At 38.6% G+C, this 15846-nt stretch overlaps 2 protein-coding genes across 3 annotated transcripts in view; both read right to left on the bottom strand.

Annotated features, from left to right (window-relative positions):
- kif19 (kinesin family member 19) overlaps positions 1–12196 on the bottom strand; it is a 31608-nt gene extending 19412 nt beyond the window's left edge. The window contains exons 1-2 of the mRNA XM_041974972.1: positions 11620–12196; positions 9823–9903 (exon numbers count right to left, since the gene is read on the bottom strand). Of these exons, the coding sequence (XP_041830906.1) occupies positions 9823–9903; positions 11620–11658 (120 nt within the window). The 5' untranslated portion in view covers positions 11659–12196. The remainder of the gene's footprint in view (positions 1–9822; positions 9904–11619) is intronic.
- Positions 12197–14177: 1981 nt separating this feature from the next.
- The window catches only part of ttyh2 (tweety family member 2), a 70267-nt gene continuing 68598 nt past the window's right edge, over positions 14178–15846 (bottom strand). For both annotated transcript variants that reach the window (XM_041973278.1, XM_041973279.1), the window contains one exon: positions 14178–15196. In XM_041973278.1, coding sequence (XP_041829212.1) covers positions 15116–15196 — 81 coding nt within the window. In that variant the 3' untranslated portion in view covers positions 14178–15115. The remainder of the gene's footprint in view (positions 15197–15846) is intronic.

The following is a 15846-nucleotide window of genomic DNA, read 5'->3' as shown; positions in this document are numbered from 1 at the left end:
TCTCTATATCTATATATTTCTCAGTATCTCTATCACCCATAATTGCAGTCACTGTACATCTGTAGTCAGTCAGAAACAGTATGTAGCATTCACTGCTTTACTTCCATCCACTATTTAGCAGTTACACTGAATCCCAGGTTCAGCTAATATACCATGCTCTCTCAAATATCAGTATGGCTTAGAGCTTTAGATTGAGTGATGTCTAAGTCTGAGTCTCTTGCTGCTGTTTCATATCACCCCAGTCGTTGACATGGGTGCCACTAACTCAGTCATCAATTTTGACACAAGTGGGAAAGAAACCAAAAGCATCTGAGAACTGCACAACGTGAAAAGGAAAGCAATTTCCTGGTTCACAGCCTCCATTCATGATGACGTTATTTTTAGGATTTTTAATCATGTTGTGTGCTGTGTTACCATTCACCACACGCCATGCGTCACTTCATTTGGATGCAGGGTGTGTCTCAACTTAACCTGACCCCGGGGGTTAACATAATAAAATGGCCAGAGAGTGGGTTTACACGCTGCAGCCATGAAAAAAGAAGCTCCTAAAATATTTATATCCTCACAAGGAGCCAAAGTCAAACAACAGCTTGCTAATGCAATGACATGAAACCAATTAGTGTGATGGAGTTTTCTAAATACAATAAAAAGCAGTGGGGTGCGATGGAGCACCTCGGCCCGTGCTTTTCTTGGCTGATCAACAGCACCTGCCGTTCTGCTCATTAAAGCAGCAGGGATCACTTGGTTGGCCATCTTGCTGATTATAGCGCCGCTTGCTCCCACCGCAGATCCATAATTCAAAGCCTGGATGTGATGCAGTTTCACATGCCAGACAGCCCTGGGTGGTTCAGTCTGACGCCCTCCTCTGATGTGTGCCAAGCAGCAAATGCTGCCAACACAGCCAACAAAAGTCAGCAGCTGTCCATACACCTTTCAGACACAGGTTCATTACACCAGTATAAAAGTTTGGGTCACTAAGAAATTTTACATTGACAGTAGTGTACCAGCTGTCAGTAATGCTTTGCTAATAGACCAGACTAGACGCAAATTCCTCTTCCTCTTTTGTACTTGTGTGCTTTAATTTATTGTCCATCTATTATTATTTATAAGCAGGTTTTGAGTCCTAGAAGGTTAAACCTGTAGAGAATCTACTGCATCTTGTATAATACATGAAATTAATAAGAAGCAGACAAATGAGCAGGCAAGTGCAGCAGTGCCAAATAGAAAAAAAGCATAAAAAAGAATCCCACAGGAAAGATGAGCGATAGCTCCAGTTTTAACAGATGGAGGACCGTTTTAAACAAAAACATGCAGTTGGGGTCTGAATCACAGTGATAGAGCTGAACCCTCCTGCCACCTGCATTGATGTTGAGTTTTATTGTTTACATTTGCATCTTGTCTTTGTGGCTCTCGCTGCAAAGGCCATAAGGTTACATCCTTTTATTTCCTCCACCAGCTAAAAAGGGTGACCGAGAATGGATCATAAAGATTACAAGTAGTGTTTTGTCCATGTGTCACATCTTAAGTTGGATGTCCATCTCTGCATCTAATTGTTCCCCTGAGACACCGTCCTTGCTCAAACCCTCATCCTCTTGTGACAAAGTGGTTGCCATGGAAGCATGTTTCCAATTCATGACTGCTTCATTTTAATCCAGCAATAGAAAAAAAAAAAAAAAAAAAGAAAAAACTCATCAGTTCAGACTCAATTGCAAATGAAGTTCTGGGGACAACAATACCATCCTCCCTATCCAAAAAAAAAAAAAAAGAAGAAAAAAAAAAAAGAAAACTCAACCACTATTATGGTAGACTTAGTGAAGGTACATTTGGAGAAGTAAAATATTCTTTGGGTCACATCTTGTGAGAAAAAATGTGACTAAAATAAGCAATTTAACAGCTGGATATTAAACTATCCTGCTGACTTGCTATGAGTCATCAACACAAAGAAAGACGAATCAAACTGAGTGTCATATTTTCATTTAATTTCTGTGCATCTATTTATCTCTAAAGTAACAAGTTTCCATCGTTAAAGAAGTATATCTGTGTGAGTCACTATATTTCTTTCCTGCATGGTGACATAACAGCAGATGTTTCACAATTTCATCCGTGTCCTGTGTTGAGAAAACAGCAAAGAACAAAAGTTTAAGATCACAAAAAAAAGCAATCAGGTCCAAGCGGTGACCTCTGTGGGGCGACCTTTCAAGCTGCTCTTTCAGAAATGCAACTAAAGCTTTGGAAAAATTCACCGCACACAATTGCAGCTGGTTATCTGATAGAAACCCTCAGTGCTGCCCTCTGCACCCCAACAATGCCACGGAATATCCTGTTTCAGGGGCTCTCCATGATTGGAGGTGTCTGTTTGACCATTGTGTACCTGATACACCAAGCTTGATAGCGAGGGCCGCTCTACAGTTGAGGTTACATAAGACGTCTGGCTGTGGCAACTGAATGCTAAATTGGTACCGGCGCATAAGAGTCTTTGTAATTTCAACTCAGACACTCAATAATAGACACTGTATGACTCCCAGCCGCTGGTACAATGCTCTTGAAGGACCACAAACTGGATGACAGAAATTACTTTTCTTCTTTCCTTTCTTTTCTATTTGCCTCCTTAATGCTTTCCCCCTCATGTATGATAACATGGAACAACAACAGATGGGAAATGATTACAAATAATAACGCAAACATAGAATAATAAAAACACCAAGCATCCACGCATCAGATGTTCTTGTTTCAGAAAAATGGCAACATTCCTGCATCCAAAACAGAAGCTAATCAGCTTTTCTTTGTTCATTTTGTTTGTTTTGGTTGCCCATAAAAACAAATTATTGTAATGTAAAACAGTCTAAAAGCTTGCCTGCATTGGCAGAAGAAACTAGGCCGTTCTTAACTAATAAGAGTCATCCAGTAGGAAAACTCAAATGCCGGATAGGAGAGGCTGGTGCAGGTGTTTAATAAGAGGTCAGAGGTAAATTTGAGGCCGGAGGTTGGCCATAACACACAAACTAGGGTAATCATCAATTACCAAGTAAACAACATGCAGATATGCAACCACATGAGATCTTAAAGGTCTTTTGGGGTCAACATCTAACCTCAGACTGACCATCTGAGCACTAGAGGATCAACATAGGAGTCAACTGTTCAGCTGTAAAGTGTGAAAGAGGAAATCTCTGGATTAAAATCAAGTCAAATAGAAGCTTAAAGAGAGTCTGCACTGACTAAGACTCAGAAATATTCAAATGATGGTATTATTGTGGCAAATCAATTCTGGATTCTACTTAATCAAGTGTGATATCACAGATTTTTCTGAAAAATTAACCAGTTAAATCCTCATGTATATGAGGTGATTTAATTCCCCGTTTTCTGTTGTCCTAAATAGATTAGATGAATTTGTACCCAGAAGAACATTTTGGCTCACTTTGATCATGAACAGACTGATCGGGACCATATCTAGTACATTTAAAATGTCTTAACCAATGATCTGTTTTATTAAATTTTTTTCTTTTTTTTTATGTACTGATGACCATTTAATTTATGTTCACTGATATGATTTACCTGACTACTCTCCTCAGCCAGATAAGTTTAAAGGCAAAAAAACCAAACAAAACATGGTGGAGCTTTGGTCTTCAGAGGATCTTTTTTTAGATGAAGGCAGCAACAAGTTTTTCAAGGATCCATTCAGTGCAGAGTCAAGTTAACTTCACACCCATGTTCACATATAATAACAGTAATAGCAAAAGTGGTACTCAGCACTGTTATTTTCAGCATTTTAGTCCATTTTGCCTCCATCTGACAGCACAGAATGGGAGATGTCAGTGTAAAACATAAAAGCAGACATTTCCCCGTTTCTTAGTGACTTCAGGTCTTTTGCAGCCATGTTACACAATAAACCTTCATTGGGTTTAGAACAGCCATTACACTATGTCTTTCTGAAAATGCAGTACAAATCCCATGTCCTTGAATGAAGATATATAAGAAAAAAAGATGCCACGTTTGGAAATGTTTTTCTCAAAAAACCCATTGAGTGTTCAAGAAATGGAAATTTAGGTTGCAGAAAGAAGTGTTAAGTAAGGATTGTTTATTTCTTCATTCCTGATAAATTCTGGTGAAAGTACAACACAAAACAAGACATGAATCATATCATCTTTCCATAAACAACAGAACTTTTCTGATCAGTCATATTAGGGAATTACTTTGGGTCGTACTCTTCCTTGTTTGAGAACTGGGCTTAAATATTTCCATTTCCTACATCTTTAAGAGGTACTATGGTTCTTTGGTTAAAGCAACCTCACAGACAAGCTTTACCAGAGAAACAACTTGTTGTTATGACTGGAATACTGCGCTGAAATCCCCCCTGGAGGCTAATTCCCACCAGATCCTTAAACCCAGTAGAGAGATGGGATGTTTTTGCTGTAAACACCTTACAACTGCTAGCTGCAAATACATTTTTTTCCTCAGTGGTATGATTTGTTTTCATATTTATTCTCTCAACATTTTTTCTTCCTACTTGTTTGCTCTTTCCACTCACCTTCATCTCCTAACTTTTTCTTTAATAATTCATTTTTTTAGTGAATCAGTTTTTAAGCTCTCATTAGAATTTTATTTGCATATGTGTTAAGGATACTCTGAAAGTATAATTAAGAACTGTTGTGCACTTCAGGTGACACAGCAATGTTACTATGGGGTGGTCACCAAAAAGATGGCTAATCTATGGCCCTGCGGCTGGCCTATACTTCCTACTTAGAGGTATTAGGTGGGTGCAGAGATGGCAGGCGAACACTGTGATCCTGATTTTGTTATACAGCAAAAGGGGAACACAGGATTAATTCTGGGCATGACAGAGTGTTTTTCTCACAATTTTATCCTGCCATTAAACTGGTAAATAAATTATGCTTTGTTAATATGTGACATAACAAGAAGATGGGGTTATGAAAGCCCTCAGGGTAGTTTGTTCCTTCTCATCACCCCCCGGTAGACTAAGGAATGACTCAAAGATGCCTGAAGGTACAGAATGACGCCAACAAGTCTCACCTGCTACAGCCAAGCTGTATGCAGGATGATTTGTTTTGTTTTTTGAAAATAAATAGTATAATGAGTTTATTGTGATTTATTCCTGTTCCATACATTTGTAACTCAGTGGGGTTAGTCAAAGAAAAAGGTCTGTTTACAGTACCGAAAGCTGTTCAAGAGTATAATAAGAGGGCCACTCCAGCAGAGGCCACTTGTGATGAGCTGCCATGCCATGCCCTCTCATCAAGATCAAGAGTGTTAAAAACTCAGGGCACCGAGAGGGATCACACACAGCACACACAAACATGGCTAGAGCCATCAACAATGACACTCGTTTTTAGAGGAGACTTAAAGGGAGGGGCAGGGATCAGTGGCGTTTGCAAGAGGTCAAGAAGGGAAGGTACAGCCAAAGAAATGAGGAAAGCAAAGATTATCCACTTCCCAGAGACAGACAACATCTTTAGATTGACATATTAACCCAGTTCTGTTAAAAAGGAAGGACTTTGTTCCATTAGAGCAGTGGTTCCCAACCTATTTTCTTTGAGGACCCCCTTCATGCAAATACTAAAAAGCCATGGACCCCTGCCCCACCCCGTGCTGAAACCATGCTTGTTTTTATGATTTCAAAATGAAGATTCTCACCATAAATAATCCTGTCCTTTAATAAAGCCAAAGTTAAATTAACAACATGTAGCCTTACTTTTTTCTTTTTTTTGTGTGGACATTAATCACAATTGCTTTGAATGTTCAAAGCCTCTGGGACCCCCTATATTCTTTGGGAGACCCTCTCTGGGACCCCAGTTTGGAAACCACTGCATTAGAGAATAAAAATGTTCTTATTATTCTTTGTGACAGAAACAGGGCCGGCATCAGGCCCTGATGTCGGCCCTGTTTCTGTTTGTAGAGGCTAAATCTTCAGAAAGGGCAAGACTGTTTGTCCTTGCTATCCCTTTCTTGTCAAGACTCGAAGCTATTTAAACACTCCGTCTCGTAAAAAAGAAAAGACTTGACAAATGTTTCGATGTTTTGCCCAGATTTTTACCCGGATAACTCTGCAATAAGAACTTCTATCAGAAAAAGATGGAGTAATACTGAAGGAAAAAAGATGTGCTGTAAGTTTTCCACATATCACATCTACATTTTCAGTATTTGCACAAAGAAATGCAAACATAAATAAATAGATAAATCCGCTTTGTCAGGATTGCTGCCTAAATGTTTTCACAACCAGTGAAGTCCTGTGAAACATGCTGTTTTCTCATATTTCTGTACTCAGCGGAGAAAGCCACACAAAGCTTTTCTAATTTGCAGTCTTTTGTTTTCCAGGTGGGGGGTGGCTTCTGCTGAATGACACTAACTACTGTGCAGCCTCTAAAGTGAAGGCAATTCGAATTTCCTTTCACTGACGGCCTCTGTAGAGCCTTTCAGAAACTCTACACTCATCTCTTGAGGCGAGGTGCTTTGTACTTCCTAAGGGCAAAAAATTTGCCAATTCACTGCATACTGTAATCAAGCCTCAAGAGAGCTTGAACTGTGTTTTCATGTTTTAAATTTCTTGATCTTTTAAGCAAAACAGAGAAAATTATGTATTTTTATTTATTTATTTGCAAGATCCTGATCAGGGTAAAAAATGTGCCATTGAGCGTTTTTTTCATTTTACATACTTTAAAGTCCCCCACTGTCTGCACACAACAGCAGTTTCACCTCTCAAAAGATGACCATGAAATGCAAACATTAATACTTCATGTGCAGCTTATGCACTTACAGACAGAAAAACACAACAAAAAGAAAAGAAAAAAATCCTTTTTTTCTTTTAGTTATATATGTCCAACTGCATGTGGAAGGAAAAAAAAAACAAAACAAAAAACAATGGCCCTGACCTTGTCTTGGAGTCTCCATGGAGACCAGGCCTCGCCATAAAGCATTCCCCACTGTGTACGTTACAGACAGACCAGCCCTGCAGAAAACATGCTCAACGAGTTTGAGGTCTCAGTAACGCACACAGTTTTACAAACAAGATCTTCCCATCTAGTGTATGAATTTATTTATTCATGAATGCATTTGCTGTTAAGAATTCAGAAAGCAGATTTTCCTTTTGTTTTGATGTTCCTAATAAAGCCTGAAAGGTCAGAAAGGTTTCTAAGTGAACTCGGTGATGAGATAACACTGTCCTCCCAGGTGTCTCATTCACAAGGTCGAAAGACTGTTTTTATCTCTTAGGGGCTAAACTTAGCTTTACTGTTAGCCTCTTAAGTAGGGACTTCTCACCTCTTGAGGAGGGCAGTAATGAAGTTGAAGGTAAACAATGTCTGAGTCCATGAAGACTACATTAGAAAGTCAACACAAACAACTTATTTAGCATTTAGGACTTTTTCAAGACAACCTGCAGCCTCAAGATCCATAAATCAGCTGTGAGATGGGAATAAAGAGTTTTGATGTTTGCCTGTTGGATGTCTTTAGAAATGATTCATCATTCTCGGTTAAAACTAATCTTCAAAAATCATCTTTCCACCACACTTAACGTTTGTCCACATATTACTAAACACACCTGTTTGCTGCTTATAATTCTCATAAAAGCCACTCTTCTATGCTGTCACAGTCTGACTCATTTTAACATCTTATTCAGAAATATGCCTCACTACAATTTCCTCAAGCTCACAGAGTGTAACAGACAGTGATGGGATGCCCTGAGGCTGTCAATGGGGGAAGACTAAACCAGAAGGGAGAAAAAGAGCAGGTGGCAGAAGGCTTAACCTGCGCTAAAACCCATCGAATGAGCTCATCTCCACAAGCTTAGCAAGCTTCAAGTTGTCTGCTTTCTGCTAGATCTGGCTGCTCCCACCCAGTCAGCAAAGTCAGCCACCAGCACTCTGCTAATCTGTCTGAGTACAACCTGTAGACCATATGGTCTCCGCCTGTCTACTGTTATGCAAACAAATAATTAGTCCATGGTCATGTGTTTTTGCAAAGATAAGGTGTAAATGTAGAGGACAGGGTGCTTCACTTTCATGCCAATATCTGCATATGCCTTTGTGTATTTTGCTACTGAGGGGTGGGTAAACATTAATCTGATTGTGTTTACGTGATCTACCTCACCAATCCCCTCCTTTCAGGTGAGGACAGCCCAGGTAAGCCCCACGGGTAAAAAAAATAGATTCCCTCAGTCCCACTGCCTCAATAACAAAGTATGCTTTGTAAGCTCTTCTAATCCTTTACTGCATGCGTCCTCATGATATAACCTAACAGAGACCATACAGCATGACTGCCACTACTGATCTCCACAGGTACAACCCACTGTGGATGGAGCTCTTGGGGAATACAATGAAGCAGAAAGTCAAGCAGGAGACACAAAGCATTTTTTCTTAGTGCAGTTTGGTTGAGTTGGAAATCAACAACAAAGCCTTGTTATGGGGGCTGTGCCAACACCATAATTACCTTCCCGTTGTTATGCTCTAATCCCCTGAGTCCAAGCCTATTTTAATGATGTCATCCCAGACAGAAGTGCTGATGTTGTACCTAAGAAGCGGTGTAATTAAATTACGTCTGACAAACAACTTAGATCTCAGCGCGGTGGATTATCTGTTTCTAGAAGTCTTCTCCAGCAATTTCCATTAGTACCATAAAAAACTAATAAACAGACCCTTGTTTTAATACAACATCACCCCGAGTCCGCCCAGCACGTCACTGTTACAACAAGGCAGAGTGGAGTAACTGTTAACCGTCGCCACTTTTACTTGGAGCTCTTTGTCTTGCTTAAGAAACACTGCCCACCACCAGCAAGCACACAAATGTTTCAGTCAGCCTACACAGAGCCAGGAGACACCGCAGGTTTCCAATCATGGTGTTCATTAGCATTAGCACTATCTTCATCATCGTTCCACATACTGCTAAATGGTCTCCAAGGGGGACCAGTTGAAAGAAAAAGCTAATGGTAAATATGGTGCCAATGGATCTTGTGTGTGAGGTATGTTCTTTTATATCACCTGGTCACAATCCAACTAAACAGTGTGCACACATTTTGCACGTATTAACACATTATGCATGAGTATCGCATAATGGTTCATTTGCTAAAAAATAAATAAAGTTATCTATTTTTTTTTTTTTTTTGTAAAAAGAATTTTTTTTTTTCAAATGTCAACATAGAGGATAGAAATTTAAAGTATGTTAATCTATCATAAATGTTTCAGTAGCATTTAAATTCTATTTAATTTCTGGCTGATCTACTTCTTTGGTTCACAGATTTTGCAAAAGATTCCAGAGTCAAAGGTGTTTATTTTAATCGTCTTACTGTGTCTGACCTCAAGCTGTGGATTTAGACGAATACAGCAAATTCTCCAATTTTATTGCAGGTAACATAGATAAGGCGAATATAAATAATTACTACTTCCTGCACTTGTGAAAATTCTCAGTTTTCATTCAACAATTGCAATAAAACAGTGGACTGCCATCAGCCTGAGCATTTTATATTAGAGATGTTCTACACCTCTGCCGTTGCTGATATGAAATTTACCTCAGGCATTCACTGAGGCAAAGCCTTCATGTGTTTGTTTATGAAATTATTTTCCTTCATACCTGTTTGTTAGAAAGGTCACTCTCAGGTCTGACTCAGCCAGCATTTACTCACAAATGAAATGTGACATTTGAGCTTTTCAAGCCAGCTTTAAAAAGAGCCGCTGGCTTTACCGAGGTCCCTGCAGATACCTTATCTGTGCATGCTCGTGACCGGCAGGAAGGGGGTTTTTCCCACACAATCGCACATGTCAACCCCATCCGTCACTGAAACACATGAAGATAAAGAGTAAAGGATGGCCATCTCACCTGGTCGTCCACTCTGTGGGCTACAATCGTGGCCCCCTCCTCCTGCTCAGCATCGCTGAGGGGTCGGATCCTCAAGGCAACCTGCAGCACACAGATTGAACGCAGTTATCTTCGAATTTAATCATCTAAATAATACTAACTAAACTAAATTTTTAGTTTGGAAATGTGAGCTCGGCCTTGATGAGACGGGGAGACACTGACGGCTCACATGAGCGCTTGTTCTTCTAAAATAAATGAGCACGTTTTTACAAAGGATTCTGAGCTGATGCAGTTTTATCTGTAGTTGCAACTGAAGATGGAAACATTTTAAAATCAATTGTTAAACTTGTACACAGCTGAATGAAATGGTGGCGCAAAAGAAAAATCAAATTATTTGTCAGTTGTAGAATTTCTGAAAGAGAATAGTTGCTTGTTTAAATGTTGAAAAATTTGCAGAGGGAAGCCAGACGTGCAGTCGTTTCTGTGGCCCTAGAGGAGCTCTGTGAAACCTTCAAAACAATCCCTGAAGATGCTTTCAGGGTTACGTATTTACCCAAGAGTCTGACATGAATCACCTTTGACTGTTTTTCTTCTGTAAATTTTGTGCAGTATTTTATTTTAATGTTTTTTTTCCCTCTAGATTCCTAACCAAAAAAAGCTCGAGTGAAATGGGAATTAAAAATTGTCTCTAGAAGTAAATATGAGTATAAATTAAATGCTGTTAGTACGTGCCATAGAAAACAATAAAACTGTCTCACTAACAATTAATTTACACTGATTATTGTCAGTGTCATGCAATCAATCAATCAATATTAAATTGTTCCAAAATCAACATCTACTGATAACCTTTGATGTGTTCATCGGTGTGATTGATAGAAAATTGTGATCACACAGTTGTAGTTGTACAGAGTAAATAATAAACACTGCTGCATGTGTACGCATGCTTCATTTCCATGAAAACATTTAGAGGTTAGTGGAAAAGCTTTTTTAATATCAACAAAATGAATGTAATAGACCCAGGGTTAATCCTTGTGACTCACATTCACATGTCATAAATAGTAATAAATGTGAGCTGCATTTTAGCTGCATCGTATGAAATAATAATAGTCATTCCAATCCAACTACTCTCTAACCATGGCAACATATTGAAATAATAAGCTTCTCTCTCTGTCAGCGCCCTGTAGAAGGTGTATTACATGCTGGATAAGAGAGACAGGCAGCCGAAACAGCCACTTCAATAATTCATATATTCACTGCAGAACAGTTGTGAGCAGTATGAGGGGAAAATAGAATAATTAATATCAGCAGTGGATAGTCTGAGAAGTTAAAATAAGAAACCAAGAAACTAGATAAAAACGAATAAATAAAAAAAAATACACATGAAAACTACACATCTTATTTTTAGCTGTCAGTGCATTTGTTTAAGTCATATGTTTCAGCTTCGAGGTCACACAGGTCAGTGCTGTTCTGGGTTTCATTATACATTTAGATCAGCTCCTAACATTATGACCTGTCAGCATAATGTGATCCAGTACAGCACATTTCATTGAAAATAGTTAAGTTAAATTTGAATATGCCACAAAATCTTTACAAAAACAGCACATATGTGCAGGCATCATAAAATGATAGGAATATCAGGTTGTGCACCACTCTGTTTATAAGTAGATTTCTGTCTGTTATTTTAATAAATAGTTATATATTTTCTTTCTTTGTACACTAACAATTAGTTTGATGTAAATGCATAACTAACTGCGACAAGAAGACTTTTTCAGAGACATAAAAACAATATTAAAAGGACTCGTTGTAGTTCAAACTTACAGTTAGCTGGTGGTCTTTTGATTCCCCCGAGTCCTTCATGTTCGCTTTCTGTCTAGGTGAGGGGTAATGAACATCAATAGCAGACGGCAAGCTGGACCATCCTGCTCCGTCCTGTCGGTACCTGCATGCTACCTCCCCAAACCCACCTGCAGCCCACAGGTCACACTCCACGAACAAGCGGCTGCTGCCTAATAATGGCCCCTCACTTCCCTCTTTATATTACCCAGCTAACCTCTACTCGTCTTTTTACTTAACTAGCTGTCTTATACTTGTCTACCACTCTCTCTTCCCCTCGTCAAAGTGGGTCGACGCTCCCCTCCTCCTCCTCCTCCTCTTTGGGTTTCCACGGAGCAGCTTGGAAACAATAAAAATTCATCTGCCTCCTCACGAAAAGCTGAAGAGTGAGGCAGGTAACGTCAGCGGCGCCCGCAACTGCAACGTTTACGTCCCTGTCTGTCCTCGTTCCTGTCCGCAGTCCGGCTGGCTGGTGCGGGTCTGTTTGTGTTTGTGCGTGTTCGCGTGTCTTTGTGTACGTGCGTGTTGTCCCTGGAGATTCCGCAGCTCCAGCAGCAGGCTGTCAAACAGCTACTGTAAACAGTATTAGCTCACTTCCGATGATAAAATAAAAGACTTAGTCCAACCTTTTGCTTTAAATAATTTTTTAAGTTAACTTTTCCAATATTTTGTCTCCAAAAACGCATATCTCAATTTAACCGTTTCACAACAACGTGGAATCTATAAAGGAATCACAGTTTTTGCCACTTTCTTTCTATCTGAGCTAATCTTACCGTCATTTTTTTTAGGTTTGATCTTTATAACCCACAAAACATTTTACACATCTAAATTCAATTAACTGTGACCGACAGAAGTGTAAACTGATTTTTCTAAATGTTTCGATTTACCTGGTAGTGAAAGCTGCAAGCTTAAAATGATGATCAAACACTACTTGAAATGTCAGAGATTGACGTTACCCGGAGCACCTGAGACATAAAGACATTAGGTCTCCTCTCAATGTTTGTCAGACCGTTTTGCCAAAATGTGCTGTGCGAACATTGAATAACAGCTTTAGTATGGCTGAACAGCAGTATTTTTACAGCACCGTGCTGACATCTGCTGGTTAAACATAAGCATTTTAGACTTATATTTCACATTCATGTTGCCCACAAATTTGAGGGAAAAACATTTAAATTTCATTCAAATTAAAAAATGATTCCAGATGGAAGGATGCTATGCTATCCCAGCTGTCTAGCTCAAAGATCAGATAACCACTGCTGTAGCCTGCATAATAGTCAACTCTACTCAACTTCTTCCTTGCACATATTTTATTGTGCAAAAAGGCCACTTTTGAATATTAATCAACAGCGGATGTGTGTGGTGACCTGTGCCATCTGGACCATATTTTATCTCAAACTTACAGGATTTGCTGAAAAAACTATTGCATTATTTGAACTAATTAGGTATGGATTGCATGTAGTATTCATCAAGCAAATGTTTTCAAAAGTTCCAGAGACCTCTGGCTTTAATACAGTACAAAGGGTCATATTTGGAGAGCACCACAGACTATTGCATCCTTGGGGAAAACACTGATTACAGAATTCAGATTGATCCATTACTGCACATTAAATTAATATTTTAATAAACATCTACTAATAATATAACCATGGAGACCATTTTCATGTATTTTAGTCTTATTCTCAAGTTTCTGGAGAATGTTCATTCAACTATTACAAACAATCTGGGTTATGCCTTGAATAAACCTCAGGACTTGTATAGTACTTTGCAAATATGAAGGATAACACTGTTCAAAGAGAGGACTGATATTTGTAGAAAAACTTGTTAGTAACCCGCAAAAAAGCAATTTTGAGGAAATGGTGCAAGGCAGAACTTCCCAACACAAGATGGATGGATACACTCAACGGAAAATACGTGATACGGAACATTTAACTCATAAAATGAGAATCCAAGGCGAACGTAGAGAGAAATGGATGATGTTTAAATATCGATGACATCTGAAACAATAAAGTACTCATTGTGAAAGGTAATTTTATCATCTTCAGCTCAACAATTATTAAATCATAATTCAAACATAGGTGAAGATACATAAACTACATATTAGCAGCAAAATTAAGGCATTATAGATCAAGAGATTTCCTGCACGTCTCTGACTGATTTATTTTTACAGTAAATGGACATTTTAAACAGTTTGATAAACAATGACGCCAGATAATCTGAAGCATCATGAGGTGAAATGAGGGGAAAGAAGCATAAAGTTCTCATTTGATGTGTTTTTAAACTTTTTACTTCATAAAACTGCAAAAAAAAAATGCAGTCTACTCTTAATAATTTCAATTATAAATGTGAGAAGATTAAAGTAAAATAGCAATAAATAATGCTTTTGTAAGGTACACAATGACAAAAAGGCTTTATTGTACCTGATAATTCTGATCATGAAGTAAAACGTAAGCAGTAACTAAACCACAATCAATTTCACCCTTAAACAGGATCAGATTCAGATATGTTTTAAGCTTCATTAATCAACAAAATAAAGACTCATCAAGTTGTACTCAAAGTTGGTTTATTACTTCACTATTAGACCCTGACGTCTGGGGGTCACACAAAATTAAGCACCACTCTTAGTGCCTGTACAGTGTAACATGCTGAAATTAAACAAAAGGTATTAATAAACAACACTGCATGTATTTTAATCCCTATGAAAAAACAAAATGTCACTGTTAGTTAATACAAACGTGCTGTTTGGATGCATTAAGAGCAGAACAGCTTCCCAAGTCATGATAGAAATGACAGCTCTATAGTTAGATTAGGTACAGACAAAATAAATTAATGACCCTTTAAAAATACAAAACAAAGAAAAAATCTCATGTCAAACAGCAAAGAAAAATAAAACTAGATAAAAAACATATAATGGCACACAGTTTAGGCAAACTCAAATCAGAATGTCTGTTATTGTACAACTTATTTACAGAAGCCGTGGTCTCCAGGTCGTCTTGTCTGATAAGGATTCAGAGACGTAAAGCTTCATCATGTTTGCATGTGTGGAAAAGTAGGTACGTTATTCCTCATCATCACCTCCTGCAGTGTTCAGCCATTGCCAGGTTTGTGCTTCACTAACATCAGCCTCGAGTCATAGTACATAGAAAACAATATGGCAATGTTTACATCAGTCACTGTGGTCACATTTTACTCTTTGGGGACCTGAATTTAAGTTGTCAGAAGTAATACACACCTCCATCTCAAAGCTTTGAAGAGTCAGAAAGAGAAGTCTTCAGTCACAATTTCAAAACATCTCTTAACATGTTTCACAGGTTTGTGCGAGGTATCAAGTGAATACAATAACAGTTTATTAAGAGCAGGTTAAGGAATTTAACCAGATTAACCAGATGTTGCACACTATCCTCTGTGATTCCTTAAGAGTTGCACACTCCTGTCTTGCTGACGTTATGTGATGCTGCTCCTCTCCTTGGGTGAGTAAAGAAGTCTATGCTTGGAAGTCGCTTCCAAAGTGTCTACTCTGCTCTTCAGTCATGGACAGATAGGTGGCCCTCATAGTGGGTGAGTACTGTAAAAAGAAAGACAAACATAAAGATACAAAAATATTTACACACATTCTTTTAGCTGATGGCAATGAGCAGAATAATCACTTTAAATGGGGGAAAGGAGGGGGATAGGTGCTTACAGGAGAAATCCACTGAAAATCTAGTTTATGAGGATTAAATTATCACCTCTTAATTGTCTGAGGCTGGTTTGTAGCACAGCAGTTTTTGTGTATATGAACCAGTATCAAGAGACTTTAAACAATATCTACGCTGCTAACTACGGCGTAGGATATTTCATGTTTAAAGTAAACACATGTTACATTTTCAGTGGAATATTCCTTAAAAATCATACCTACTTCGACTCAAACAAATGAAACTCTTAATCCTTTAAAAAAAAAAGCCTTTTTTCTCAAACACTTTCTGGGTTAAACATATTTTATTGTACTTAACATGAGCCTGGTTGCTGAGAAGTTAGACCCAGCGCAGGGGATAGATTTGAATGACTGGAGTAGAAATGCATGCACAGAGGAGAGCAAACGAATAGTGGAGGACACAACTGCAGTACCACCCTGTGAACACCAGGGGGAGACAAAACCCTTTCTACATGAGAGAGACTTTGTGGAATGAGGACAACAGGTTGTGGGGAATGAAAGCCATGCCAAACAGGAAAAAC

This window comes from Melanotaenia boesemani, chromosome 21, assembly GCF_017639745.1.
Source record: "Melanotaenia boesemani isolate fMelBoe1 chromosome 21, fMelBoe1.pri, whole genome shotgun sequence".
Taxonomy (NCBI): Eukaryota; Metazoa; Chordata; class Actinopteri; order Atheriniformes; family Melanotaeniidae; genus Melanotaenia; species Melanotaenia boesemani.
This window is presented reverse-complemented; position numbering and strand designations above follow the sequence as displayed.